At 38.7% G+C, this 15,082-nt stretch overlaps 1 protein-coding gene across 3 annotated transcripts in view; it reads right to left on the bottom strand.

The window, feature by feature from the left end:
- The window catches only part of Pter (phosphotriesterase related), a 70,799-nt gene that overhangs the window by 24,304 nt on the left and 31,413 nt on the right, over positions 1-15,082 (bottom strand). For all 3 annotated transcript variants that reach the window (XM_069990431.1, XM_069990430.1, XM_069990432.1), the window contains one exon: positions 1,758-2,233. In XM_069990431.1, the coding sequence (XP_069846532.1) occupies positions 1,758-2,189 (432 nt within the window). In that variant the 5' untranslated portion in view covers positions 2,190-2,233. The remainder of the gene's footprint in view (positions 1-1,757; positions 2,234-15,082) is intronic.

Raw genomic sequence — 15,082 nt, 5'->3', positions numbered from 1 at the left:
ATTATGTAGTAGGAAATTCACCTCTTTGGTACATTTAGATTGAGGGGAAAAAATCCACAATCAGTGAGCAGAATCTATGAATGCCACTGAACTGATGTATATATCAACGAATATGTGTGTATCAAGTAATTAATTTTTAGGGGGATAGGTTCTGGTGTCTCAACTCAGAGCCTCACCCCCACTAGGCAGGTGCTGCACTTCTGAGGTATATCTCTAGACTGATTTTCTTGGTTATTTTGAAGATACGGTCTTGCTCCTTGCCTGGGTATGTGTCTGGATTGTGATCTACCTATTTTGGTTTTCCTGTAGTTACTGGAATCACAGGGGACACCACCATGTCTATCTTCCTCCACTAAAGCAGAGTTTCATAGACTTTTTGGCATGGGCTGTCCTGGAACCATTATCCTTCCAGTCTCAGCCTCCACACAGGTTAGAATGACAGGAAGATGACATTGTTCCTATCTGTGCATTGAGAAGAGGTCTCCAGAACTTTTCTGTCCAGGCTGGCCTTGAACTGGAATCCCCTAATTTCAGCCTCCCAAATTAGCTAGGATTACAGGCATGAGGTACAGGTGCCCAGCCTTCAGTTCTCTCTTATTTTGAGTTCATTATTCAGGATAGAACATTCACAGCACACAATAAAAGCATTATACGGTTTGGTAACTACTAAATGTTGTTTGACAAATGCATAATCCTTGTCATCATTTTAGTCTTTAACTAATATAAATATACTAAAAAATAAATAAAATCCTTCTCAGAAAAGAATACAGATGGAATTTGGATACAAATTATTTTAAATAGTAAATGATCATTTGCAAAGACTTCAGCTGACATTGTCTCAAACAACGCAGGCAAAGAAGACACATAGAAATATATGTGTGTATAAACATCTGTAAACAGATACCTGTGTGCTCAAAAAGGGAACATGTACATGCAAAAAAAATGCCTTGCTGCTTATTCTGTCTCTTTGTCTATAAAAGTTTCTTCCTTCTGCCCATTCTTGCTTAAGACCATATTATTACAAAAACAGGAAAATGGATGTGCTTCTACCCCTCCTGTTTTTGTAAAAAGAGAAGGAAACATATTTGCAAAAGTGCCAAGTCTCTGCCTGCCAAGTTTCACCCTACAGTGAAATTCTCATCGCTGGTTATTATAAAAATCTTAGAAAAAGAAATCAAAGTTGCATAACTAAATCTTATCATGGAAGAAAAAAGTGAGGTTTACAGACTGGGGTGCCAATACTGAGGACCATACAATATAGCAGATCTAAGTATTAATGCATCAGGTTGGTCAATAACCTTCCTCAAAATATTTTTCCTTATTAAATAAAATATTATTAATTTGAATCTAGATTGGTAGAAGCTTTGCTATGTTGCAAAATAGTATAATATGACCAGCTATTTTGTGTGTGTGTGTGTGTGTGTGTGTGTGTGTGTGTGTGTGTGTGGTACACGCTTGTACTGTGACTTCAACTCAGGACCTAGGTGCTGTCCTTTAGCTATTTTGCTCAAAGCTCATGTTCTACCACTTGAGCCAAGGTCCATTTCTGGCTTTTTGTTAGTTAACTGGAGATCATAATCTCATAGTCTTTCCTGCCCAGGCTGGCTTCTAACCATGAACATCAGATCTCAGTCTCCTGAGTAGCAAGGATTAAGCTATAAGACTTATAACCAGCTATCTATAAGCCAATGGTATGTCCAGGGATTGGACTATTCTGAATTTACACACAAATATTGTCGAAGAATGGGAGTTTTTACCTGCTCCACTGACATGGCCTTGGTCTCTGAAGAGTGGGTTGCATCCACATAGAACCCAGCTCCGGATATGATGTGGACTCCAGTCTGCTCTGCCAGCCACTTCAGCATCTTCACATCCCTGCTAATTCCCGTGGTTGTGTTCTCCACCAAGGCCCCACCACCTTTAGCCTTGAAATACAACAACTCTTCCTTTACAGCTTCTGTTTCCTGATTCAACCAAAGGTTCTCTTTATGGGAATATGGATTTTTCTGGATCCAAAATAGATTTTTCAGCGTGATAGGTTCCTTAGAGGTAGCTTCATGGGATGGAGGCGGTGGACAGTAAACACAGTCAAAGGTCATTGTCAAGTGTTCATGGGTCAGGGTGCGGCCCAGTTTGCTTGGCTCCACAAGCCCCAAAACAGTTTGCACTTTCCCACTTAAGGAAGACATTTTTGAATAGCACCACCAGGAAATGCTCTAAACAGGAGTGATTTCTGGAGAAAAAAAGAAAGAATACTGAAATCAGAATATAGGGTACATACAACATTCTGTCTGCATGAGTGAAAGACATAAACTGAGTAAGAGAGTCAATCAATTAGAGATACAACCTTGCTTATCATCCTGCCAAAGTCAACATCTATTCACACAAAGCCCCGAGTGACGTGGTAGGTGACAGTCCACAGCCCTTTACACTTTCACTGGGACTCCCTGCTTCATCCCACCTTCACCTACTGGAAATAGTTCTTGCAGTAAAGTTCACATGTATTTGTCACCTAAGGTGGGTTGCATAGTTACAGCTATGCTTTCTTGGAGAATTCCATTATAATCCTGTTTTTTTTTAAGTCTGCTCTTAATAAATAACTTACATTAAAATTAGCTATGTATTACTAAGTAGTATCTCATTATTTTTCAGCTACATTAAATATACCATGGCTACTAATTACTTCCACAATTCATTTGCTATACAAGTAAGACAAATTAGAGTGCTAAAGATGTATAAAATAGAGGCTGTCATGGTGGTGCACATGCTTGTAATCCAAGCTACTTGGGAGGCAGAGATTGGGGGACTCATTAGTTCCAGACCAGTCAAAACAAATAATTAGTGACATCTCATCTTGACAAACAGGCAGAGAGTGGTGATATGCATTTGTCGTTCCCGCAACATGAGAGGCAGAAATGGAAGGGCTATAGCCTGGGGTCAACCTCCAACAAAAAGTACAGTAAGCAGAAAAGGTCAGATAATGTGATGTTAGGAAAATGAACCCTTAAATATGTATTTTAATGTTTTCGTTTCTTTCATGCATGTGTTTCTAACGCATTTATAAGATTATTTCTTTGTTGCTTTGTATGTCCCTCCCCCACAGTGTAACCCCCGCTTTCACTATATTTGATGTCAGTACAACATGTGGAGGAGATGGGGACAAACAAGTCGTTTAAGGATTCAGGTGGACCTGTTGCAACAATGAGAAGTACAAAATGTCATGTCAAAACCAGCTTTACAATGTCGGTGTGAGGGGGGGAGGGGGGTATAATTGGGTGGGGGGAGGGGGGAGGCTGGGAAGGGAGGTGAAGGGTAAACAAAGGAGGAGGCTGCAATGCTTGGTAAGAAATGTATGCATTATCCTGCCCATGTAATTGTAGCCCCTCTGTACAGTATGTTCTCAAATAAAATAAAATAAAATTAAAAAAAAAAAAAGTACAGTACCTTATCTGAGAAATAAGTAGAGCAAAAAGGTTGGCAGGTATGGGTAGGTGGAAGGCATCAAATTCAAATCTCAGTATTTCTCCCCTCTCCCCCACCAAAAAAGAACAAAAACAAAGCTTAAGATGAAATTGCCAGTTTACATGGCTTTATGGAGAACATTTCTAAAACACTTGGCGAAGGTTGCATACCTAGGATTCATAATGAAAAAGCAACAAGAACAAATGAATCCTTCATTTGAGATGGTTTATTGTTTAAAGCCCACAGAAAGAAACAACTGAAAAGAAAAGTGTTTAGTCATGATGAAAGTAATTATGATACCACTGAAAGAGAAAACCCAAAGACTCTTTCTCCTCTAGGTACTTTCTAAGAAATTAAGTAGGTACTGAATTACTATCAGGGACAGCAACCCAGATCCAGCACTTCTATGACAAAGTCCATTTCCGAGTACAGGGATGTGGCTGACAATGAAAAATGGGCTGAAAAGTACATCCAAATACAATGTACCAAGAGCATAACTACCACCAGAAACAGAAATAATTCTGTAGGACTCCAGCCACATGTGTTCAGAGGATGAAGTAAAAACTGGCCTAGGACTGAAGAGAGAGTGTTTTTCAATGTCCTCAACTTGTTCTTACCAGAAAAACATTATTATTATTATTTTTTGTCTGTCATGGGGCTGAACTCTGGGCCTGGGCACTGTCCCTCAGCTCTTCAGCTCAAGGCTAGTGCTCTACCACTTGAGCCACAGCACCACTTCCAGCTTTTTCTGCTTATGTGGTGCTGAGGAATCGAACCTAGGGCTCATGCATGTGAGGCAAGCATTCTACCACTGAACCACCTTCCCAGCCCCCAGAAAACATCATTTTCCCACATTCCTCTGAAGGGCTAATCATGAACATTTGAATTCAATTAAATGAGATACACAGGTAAAAATACCTGTAAGTGTCTGGCACACAGCTCATGTTCAACAAACAGCTTTGTTAGGATAGTTCTAAAAGGTCATCTCTAATCCACAGGTGAATCGAGAGAAAGTGACTTGGAAAAGCCATGGAAACATCTGTAATGTGCACAGCGTAATACATAGAACTAGATTAACAAAATCAGAAGTCAGTGAAAAAGTTACAGAGTAATAGGACAATGAGTTTCTAGCTACTTCAGTGACCCTAAATGCAGGCATTTGAGATACAATTGGTCCACATAACTGGTCGACTTAGATTTTTGCCTGAAAACTTAAGGACTTCATGGCTAATGGAGCCATTGTGTTTCATAAGACAGCGCTCTTCGGTAAGCCATACCTCCAATAGTTAGACCATTCACTTGGTAGCCATGAGGAAACACGGTCAGCTTAGAGAATCATTACACAGCTGCCAGACACTATACAGGGTAAAATTTTTCATTGACAACATTTCAAAGATCATTGTTCAATGCTTTAGTCCTTGTCATTGAAAACTAAGAGTTTGTAGTTTATTCCTTCAGCTGGGAAAATCACAGTGCCATTAATAATAGACTCCACTCTCCATATGGGTTAATTGGCATTTCCTTCCTTCTGGCGGATGGAGATACAGATGTATTCTGAAGACCACAGAGGGGCCAGAATTAGGATCAATTGATTAAACACTCCCACTTTTACTAGCAAAGTACCAAGCCACATATTTAATTGATGTGTAGTTGAAAGAGCAACGTGGCACATTTCAAGCTTACAAGCTGTGTCTTTGTGAAAAATATCACTTAGGAAATGTCATCCCTTGTGGGAAGCTCTTCTAATGCTCTCAGACGGAGCTGCCTGGCTTTCCTACGATCACACACAGTGCAAAAGCCACACTTGGAAGCGAAGAAAAGATGAACGAGCAGACTGCAGCCTGTTCTTCTGTAAGCTGGGATACAACTTTGAGTGGAGTTAAGTATGTCTCTAGAATTCATAGTTGCCAGGCTAGGAAGCCCTTTTCTGCCTATTTTCAGCCCGGAAGATGTTCTTTTCTCAGGATAGATACAGGCAAGTAGCTATTCAAGACCTTTCATTTCAGAGATGAGGTTCATAGACCCAAGAAGGAAGGGCTGGACAATGACAAGCAATACACAATTTGTGTAGATGGGAGAGACTTTCAACAAGAAGGCTTCTGGCATTTTCCAGAGCATCTATGGGAAGTTTTGATAACTTCACAGGCCTGCCCAGAAGCCAGTGGGGAAATGGATAGCTGGAACTATAAACATGCTTGACAGACTCTTTAGTGATTCAAATGTGAAATCTGGATAGTCTAAGAGACAGGAGAGCTTGCAATTACTAAGACAGCTGGGTCAAAGGAAACAACTCCTCTAAACTTGATTAGGTCTAAAATAAAAAAAGGAATATTAAGAAAAAGACAAAGGTAGAGAATGAGAACACAGGAAAATGCTACTACAACTACACATCTGAAAACTGGAGACACAAAGTAGGATTTGTATATGGTTAAATACATGCATAAAATAAGTTTTGTAAAATAGGATACCTGCCTGATAAGATTTTGGGGGAAGAGATCATTTTTGTTTATTTTCACTGAGATTCTGCTATAGCTGCTTCACTCTGGACATACACTTAATTATTCTATCTATCCAGGTTGAAACCCATTCCAGTTGCATTTCACATTTCAGAATGAGAACTCTCAGAACTATGAATACTTGAATCAATGGGATTTCTTTTCAATGTAATACCCACTATATATCATCCTCTCTATTTAGACATTCTTCCCCTACCTGCCTCCAAGGCAATGGTCCTAGAGCTGGTGAGAAGTGTCCAATTTGCCATTCTAGATGTGGTGGTCAAATTTAGTAATTTGATTTTTCTTTTAGTGACTGGTTTTCAGTTTCCTTCCCCAACCTCTCCCATAACTATAAAAGGCTATACCCCACTCAAGTTCCATTTCACTCATTTCTTTCTCTGAACATCCTGGTCGAAGAAGATGATGGGAAGAGGAAAAGTGTTCCAGGAGAGACAGGTAGGGTATGGCTACAATTTAGAAGAAAATCAGATGGCTTGGTCTAAGATGACAACAGGGGATAGCCAAAAAATAAACCAGAAGCAGTAAGAGAAAGAGCAGATGGAACTTTCTAACTGGACTTGTTGACTTGTGAATGTTAAAAAAGTATCCTTCAAATAAATGGCCCAAATATATCAACACTTGTAAACATTTTTTATGTGTTACATCACACAGCAACAGCAGCACTGTGTAAACACTGCACTTACGGCTGACATTTGATTTGTGACAAAAATATTTTTAAAAACAGTGTAATATTTCCTAAAGTTTGTTTGAATACTTCTATCATATGTAGGTTCAATTTGGTGACAGTCCTTTCCCCAAACAGTGTGGATCTGTTTACTGAACACCAGCAAGCCAACTCCAGGACTTCCTCTTATACCCAGCCAATACCTTCCCACGTACCTACAGATTATGATGAAGTGGTTCCACTGCATGCAGATTTATAACTTTTAATATTTTAAACACTGTCAAAAAATCAGTAACCACACTTAAAAGAGAAAGAAATCCAATCACTTCTTCCCAGAGCAATAACAGGATCCAGCAAGTTCTTCAAACTGTGACATAAATAAAACAAAATGGCTCCGAGATGCAAATGAGCCACTTGGGTGTTACATTCAGAGGAAAATGGTTGGTTTCATTGGCAAGCTTTTTTTTTCCATTAGTCTAAGAAAGTAGATAGACAATTAAAGCCAGTAACAACAATAACGAAAAAAATCCCTAAAATGAAACATATATTAGAGATATCACTTGTACCTTAATTTGATTCTTCAGTTTGGTTAAAAAATGGGCCATCTGGTCAACCTCTATGGACTTTGGCAACTAACAATAGCTCATTCTTGAATTTGTCACCTATTTGGTCAACCAACTGAAAACATACTCTCATGTTTCAAAAAAAGAAAAATAAAAGGAGGGAAGTCAGAGGCCAATGTGAAAGATGGAGAATGAAGGAGGAAGAAAACAGTATCTACACATGTCAAAATATAGCATTAGTCACTGCTGACTATGGTGCCATTCTAGCATTGGGATCAGTGCAATAGTTCTGTCAAAACACTGTCTGAATGACTGACACTCATTTTCTTTGAAAAGCCAGGTCTCATCTTAGGCCCTCTCTTTCTCAAAAGTTTCCATGCTCAACACGGTGGAGCAGTTAAAGTAAATGTTTGATTTCTACACTCCCATCAGCTTTGAGAAGAAAACACATACAGAATTCCTAGACAGAACAGTTACAACTGTGTTTCCTTCACAAAGGCTAAGAACTCTGAGTCTGTTTCCTTAGCTGTGAAATATTTTTCTAATGACATCTTTGCTTCTGTGATATCCTTTGACCTGAAATTTCCTATCAATGCAGTCTATTTATTTATTGCAGTACTGTGGATTGAGGAATAGAACCTATGGCTAGTACTGCTAGACAGCTACTCTACCACTTTATCCAAGATTCAAGCCCTTTAGTCTTTTAGTTTATTTTTCAGAGTCTCACACTAACATTCTAACTACATTCCTCCTACTTTTGCTTTCTGTGTATCGGAGAGTACAGGTGTGAACCACCATGCTCAGCTTTCTCTTTCCCCCAGTACTGGGGTTTGAACTCTGGCTCTTCATGCTTGCTTAGTCAGTTGGCACTTTACCACTTGGGCCATACCTTCACTCTGAACTTTTGTATGCAGTGGAGATAGTCCTGCAGATTTTCTTCCCTGGGTTACCTGTGATCTTCTAGATTTCAGCCTCATGTATAGCTAGAATTACTGATGTTGTTCACTGGTGCCTGTAACCATGCCCAGCTTGTTCTTCACATATGGTCTCTCAAACTATTTTTGCACAGGTCTTGAACTGAAGTCTTCCTATCTCCATTCCCAAATAGCTGGGATTATTATGCATCTACTACCATACCTGCCCCCCGTGAAATCTATTCCTTAAGAATGGCTTTGAAAATACATATTTTACAAACATGTGTGATATATACCCGTATTTATGAAATATAGGAACTTGAACTTCAGTTTCAGGTCCTGCAAAATTTAAAAGCCTTAGGAGGAATGTGTGGTTTAGAAGAACCTGAAACTTAGAATCTTACTTACTGCATGACTAGAAAATTTTAAAAGCTTCTGATGAAGTTACTTTCCTAACAGGAGAACCTGAACATCTACCCTAACTACCAAAGAAAATTTGAGATGGAAAGCAACGATGATGATACATCACAGCGCTATTGAAGCTATAAAGCACCATACAAATGTTTGGAATTACTATTATGCATCCAACTTTGAATTGTTAGTATTTTTTTTACAAATATTTGCTTAGTATTCCTTAGGCAAATTGACCTAAGCTTGTTCTTCCTAAAAACTAACAATAGGGGGTTGAAGTTTACGAATCAAACCCAGGCTCTAATTTGCTTATAAATGAATTCCTTTGCTTGAGGCCTGTGATGGTTAAGAGTTGATTGACTGTTGCGATTGACATCAGAACTCATTAGGCTTTTGGAAATGCCCACCGAAGTGATTAGAGCTCCAGGAGGTCCTCATTATCCACGAGTAACTGGAACTGGAAGTGTCTTTTTAAATGAATGTGCTTATGCAGTATATTAGTCTCTATCCATGGCCTCCATTGAACCTGCTTCCCAATATTCCTCTTCTTGGGCAGCCCCAAACCCCTCCCCCTGAACCTGAGCTGGCCAATGAATCACTGTAACCAAAATCATAAGGCAGACTGGGGGAAGCTAGGTTGGGATGTAATCTTTGGGTGCACCCTCTGCTTTTGTGTTTTGGGGAACTGGCACTGCAGTGTAAGATGTCTACCCATACTCATGTGGATAAGGAAAGAGCCCTGTGACTCCACAGAGCTGGCAGATCTCACCTCTCAGGGTCTTCCACTGAGCTCAGCCCTGTGGAAGCTAGCAGACAGGTCAGTGACCTTCTTTTGATGTTCTAGTCCAACGAACATCTGGACTGACTCAAGGCCCAGTGTGTGAGCCACCCAGGAGAGCAGGTCTAGTCCACAGAACTGTGGGACATAACACAATGGTTGTTTGAAACAAGAACACAAGGATGTTCTAAGAGCTGAATGGAGTTAGTGTCCTTATTATTTTTTTTTCCAAAAATCCCAAAGAACCTTCTCATCTCTTCTACCATATGAAGACACAGCAAGAAGGTAAATCACTTATAAACCAAGAAGAAGATACCAAATTCACAAGGCCTTGATCCTGGAATTTCAGTCTCCAGAACTCTGAGAGATGACTGTCTTGTTTGTAAGCCAAAAAGTCTATGGTATTTTGTTATAGAAGCCTGAAGAGTCTAAGATAGGTGGCTTCCTATACAAAATAAGGGATAGAGAGACAAACACTGAATAACAATGTCACTTCTAAAGGGTTGAGTAAACATGTGAAACTCTAATAAGAATGTTAGGAAAGTAAGACATAATTATACATGTGTCATGATTGCCCACAATGAAGTATTGTGTGTTGGATTTTGTGAAGAGGTGAGTGGGGTAGTTTCTCTGACCAATTTGATTGTACAGTCTCTATTTGATCTTTGTATCAATGATGAAAATAATTAGCTTTACAAAAGTTTTTGGAGGACACTTTTTGCTCTGTGTGTCTCTGTGTGTCTGTGTATCTGTGTGTGTGTGTGTGTGTGTGTGTGTGTGTGTGTGTGTGTGTGTCCGTGTTTGCCATGCATGCGTGGACGTGTGCGCGTGTGCGCGCATGCACACACACACACACATCATTCCTGGAGCTTGAACTTGGGGCCTAATAGGTTCTGTTCTACGGCTTTTCTGCTCAAAGCTAGCACTCTGCCACTTGAGGCACAGCTCCAATCTGGCTTTTTGGTGTTTAATTGTAGATAAGAATCTCATAGACTTTCCTGCTCAGGCTGGCTTTGAACAATGATCCTCAGATACCAGCCTCCTGAATAGCTAGGTTACAGTGCACTCAGCAAGACAACCTTTCTCCTCCTCCTCCTCCTTTTCTCCTTTCAAAATTTAATCAAGGTCTTCTACTAAGCAGTCACTGTACAACTCTCTTTGAAGCGCCTGTCTTGGTGTCTCCTCTTAGGCTACCAAGGGTCCAACTCTGTCATCTCATTTGGCTTTGCATATCTCCCTGGATTCTCTTCCATCAGCCTCATGTCAACCTGTATCATGACTTAAGGTTTTCAGTTGTATTTTGCAAGCTATTTGCCTCATGTTACTTGACATTTGTGAATATGTATAGCTATTACCTACAGCTGATGGAAAAGATTGCTGAGAAGCTAGACAGGAGTAAAAATTGATTATTAAAGATACAGGAAGGGCTTGAGTGAGAACCATTTTGTGAGTGGTCAATGCATTTATGCAGAGATTTGGTTTATCTAATTTCCCAGAGGTGGAGGAGGGCTTCTAATGATCCCATCATGTAATGATATTCTGTACAAACTTGCCTCCATTATTGGGCTACAAGCTTCATCAGGGTAGAAGTGAGATGGGAATCTCAATCTCAATGTACTTTTTTTCTTCTTCAGAAAAGTAACCTAATATTTTAATGAACTAATTACTTGAGATACCTCGGCAATATCTTTTATGTATATTTTTGTTGCATACTTTTTGAACACCTTTTCTTCCTTCCTTCCTTCCTTCCTTCCTTCCTTCCTTCCTTCCTTCGTTCCTTCGTTCCTTCCTTCCTTCCTTCTCTCCTTTCCTATTTTATTATTTTGTAGTATGAGAGTCTTTCCTTGAGATATTTGCATATATGCACAAGGGCACTTTGGAATTCACCTTCTCCACCATAGTCCCACTCCTTCCCTCCCTCCTTCCCCCGTCCTCATTACTTATATAGTATCTAGCATTTGGTCCAAACTGAAAAAGTAAACAGAGCCAATAGTGTTGTTCCAAAATGAAGGACAATTAGCTATAATGCTGAAATTCCAAAGGACCTCTTAATCTTTCTTTTCCTTTCTTTCTTTCTTTCTTTCTTTCTTTCTTTCTTTCTTTCTTTCTTTCTTTCTTTCTTTCTTTCTTATTTTTTTTGCTTTTTTAATGAAGCTGTTTTATTTTTTAATTTTTATTGTGAAGGTAATATACTTACAGAGGGGTTACAGTTACATACATCAGGTAAGGAGTACATTTCTTTTTGAACAGTGTCACTCATCCCACATTTCCTCCCAGATTTTCCCCTCCCAACCCCTCAATCCCCCTCTTGTTTTCTTTCTTTCTTTCTTTCTTTCTTTCTTTCTTTCTTTCTTTCTTTCTTTCTTTCTTTCTTTCTTTCTTTCTCTTCCTTCCTTCCTTCCTTCCTTCCTTTCTCTCTCTCTCCCTCCCTCCCTGTCTCCCTCTCTCCTTCCTTCTTTCCTTCTTTCCTTCCTTCTTTCCTTCTTTCCTTCCTTCCTTCCTTCCTTCCTTCCTTCCTTCCTTCCTTCCTTCCTTCCTTCCTTCCTTCCTTTCTTCCTCTTTGGTTTTTCTTCCTTCTCTTTCTTTTTCTCTTTCTGTTGAAGTTTGTAGTCAGACACAACATGTGAGACTGTACTCCAAATTCCACCATATGAAAATATCCTAAAATAATTATATTTTTCCATGTGCAAACATAAATGTCACTGCAAGTTTTGCCTTTTTAGTGAAAATGTGAAAGTTTGTATCTAAAATTCTCATGCCTATGAAGTAAATCTGAAGCGTGATACTGTTTTCCTTTTTCTTTTTAACTGATACATAAAAGTCACACAAACTAATGGAACATCATGTGTTGTTTTGCTTATACACACATATACACATACTAATGTTCCAATCAGGTTATGATATCTTATTCCCTCAACAAAAATTTGTACTAGTCCTGAGGTTTGAACTCAGGGGCTGGGCTCTATGGCTAATCTCCTTTTTCTCTATGGCTGAGCTCCTTTTGCTCAAGGTTACCACTTGAGCCACAGATCTACTTTTGGCCTTTTGGTAGCTAATAAGAGTTTCATGGACTTTCCTGTCTAGGTTGGCTTTGAAATGCTGTCCTCAGATCTCAACCTCCTGAGTGGCTAGGCTTACAGGTGTGAGCTTTCTTTTTCTTTTTGAGACAGTGATTATAGCCTAGTCTAGGGTCCTCCTGCCTCAGCTAGGATCCTAAACACCAGGATACAGAAATGTGCTACCTTAATAGGTAGCTTTATTAGTAGAAACATTCATAATTCTTTTTTATACTTTATCATTATCTGTAGTCACCCGTCAGCACAATAGAACACAAGTGCCATTAATAAACTTTTCCCATCTCTCCCCCTCCCTCTCCTCTCATCAGCCTCTGGTAACCACCAATACTACTTTCAAAATCTATTAGATGAACTTAAAAAATTATATGAATGAGAGCCTGCCCTCCTTGTCTTTATGAGTCTGGTTTATTTCACTTAATAGAATAACTTTACTCCATTCAGTTGTTGGGAATGACAGGATTTCAACCTTCCAAGAGTTGTTTTATTACATTGTTTATAAGGACCTCATTTTCTCTCCCCATCTATTAGCTGAAAGCCATTAAATTACTTCCATGACCTGCTATTGTGAACAGTGCTGGAATATACATGGGTATGAGATATCTTAAGGATTTCACTTTCTTCTCATAGATTTCTGGTAGTAGGATTGATGCATCACATGGCCGATATATTTCTAAGTTCTTTTAGAAGTTTCCAGACTGTTTTTCCACAGTGGCTGGACTGATTGATAATCTCACTAGCAGGGTATGAGACTTGCCTTCTCTCTAGCCACATCCATAGCCTTGTGTAATATTCACTCTAAATGTAATAAGATAGCAACTCATTATGGTTTCACTTTTCCTGATAATTAGTGAGGCTGAGCCCTTTTCTGCTGTTAGCTATTTGTATGTCCTCCTTTAAGAAATATTTATTTAGGCGCATTGTAAATTTTACCAATAAAGTTTTGTGTGTGTGGGGATACTGAGTTGTTTAGAGTTCTTTCTATATTCTGGAAATGAGTCTCCTGTTGGATGTATAGTTTGTGAATACTTTCTACCCTGTCAATGATTTCCTAACACTTGTTAATTTTTGCCTTTGTTCTCTATGCTTTCGAGATCTTATAAAAAAAATTCTTATTCATCCCAAAGTCCTAATGCAATTCTCTTATGGTTTTATTTTTCTAATGATTTCGTGCTGCCAGTTTTACATTTGGATCTTTGAGTTTATGTTGAGTTTTGATTTTTGTTTATACTGTGAGATAAAGGTCAAGTTTTCATTCTTCTGTGAAGAGATACTCAAGTTGCCCAACACCACTTATTGAAAAGACTATACTTTTGCCAATGTGGTAACAGCTTTATTGAAGTCCTTTGCTCACAGGTGTGAGTTCTTTTCCATGTCATTCCATTGATCTATGTCTGACTTTATATCATTCTCGTGCTTTTTAATTGTGATAGTGCTATATGCAGGCATATTATTTTTGTAGTATGTTTTAAATTCAGGGAGCTTAATGCAATTTTTTTTTCATTTTTGCTCAGGATTGCCCTGGCTACTCAGTGTTTTTTGTAGCTGATTCCATACACATTTTAGGATTGTGTTTCTCAGTTCTATGGGGAAAGTGGGTAATTTGATAGGGATTGACTTGATACTGTAGATAGCTTTGGGAAGCAAGGGAGTATTAACAATACTGATTCTTCCAATTTCTCTGAGCAAGGTGTGTTTTAAAAGTATTTTCCATAGAGGTCTTTCATGCTATAAAAGTGTCTAAATTTGAAATGGCCTCCCCAGTAGCCAAATACCAAATCTCCAAGGCATTTACTTGGAATTACTGCTGACATATATACCTGAACACATAGTAAAGGAAAAGAGGTCACACAATTTCAGTTTTGTGTGAACAGTGGCAGCTAGTTTAAGTATTTAAAAATGTCTATACCACTTAAGGCATTTAATTTGTACTTGCAGCACAGGAAATGCCAAATAACCATGTTTAATTTTTCATGAATAGAAATCTACTTTCACATTCCAGGAAAAATAAAAGCTTTCCATTTGAAATAGCAACTTAGTCCTTAGAAATCAGTAGAATGACTCACACTGTGGGGATCCAATAGAAATCATCCACTGTAAGGGAATTACAATGCATCTGACCACTCCAGTGAGTAGTTTGTGAAAATAAGCAAGATTATAGTGGACCTAGTAATGAGAACACAGCCCTCCTTTGTAGAAGGCTGGCAAAAGTGAAAGATTTCCCAGATTTCAGAAAAAAAATGTAACAACCATGCCATTCTCAGTCACAAGAATATTATCTGCCTATAAAATCTGCCTTAAATTAATCTCTAGATGCACATTACAAATATTTAAGTATAAAAGTTTCAATGTGGCCTGATTTAGAACAGTCACAAGAATATCTTATAAGAGATTATCTACCTCTATGATAGAACTTTATATAGCTATTCACATTGTCATTTTAAAGAATATTTCATGGCACAGGTAGATACCCTTGTTTTAATATGTGAAAAAGCAAAATGTAAAACTATTTTTAAGTAAATTTATGTAGTGTATATATGTATGTCACTTTGTATGCATGTTTGCATATAGAGCTTAACAATTAGACATTAAAATGTTATGTTTAGGGCTGGGAAAGTGGCTCAGTGGTAGAGTGCTTGCCTTGCATGCAATAGGTCTTGGGTTTGATTCCTCAGCACCACACAAGCAGAAAAAGCC

Source organism: Dipodomys merriami, unplaced genomic scaffold (assembly GCF_024711535.1).
Source record: "Dipodomys merriami isolate MVZ:Mamm:240054 unplaced genomic scaffold, mDipMer1.0.p SCAF_4, whole genome shotgun sequence".
Classification (NCBI taxonomy): Eukaryota; Metazoa; Chordata; class Mammalia; order Rodentia; family Heteromyidae; genus Dipodomys; species Dipodomys merriami.
Note: the sequence above shows the minus strand (reverse complement) of the source record. Positions and strands in the feature narration are given on the sequence as shown.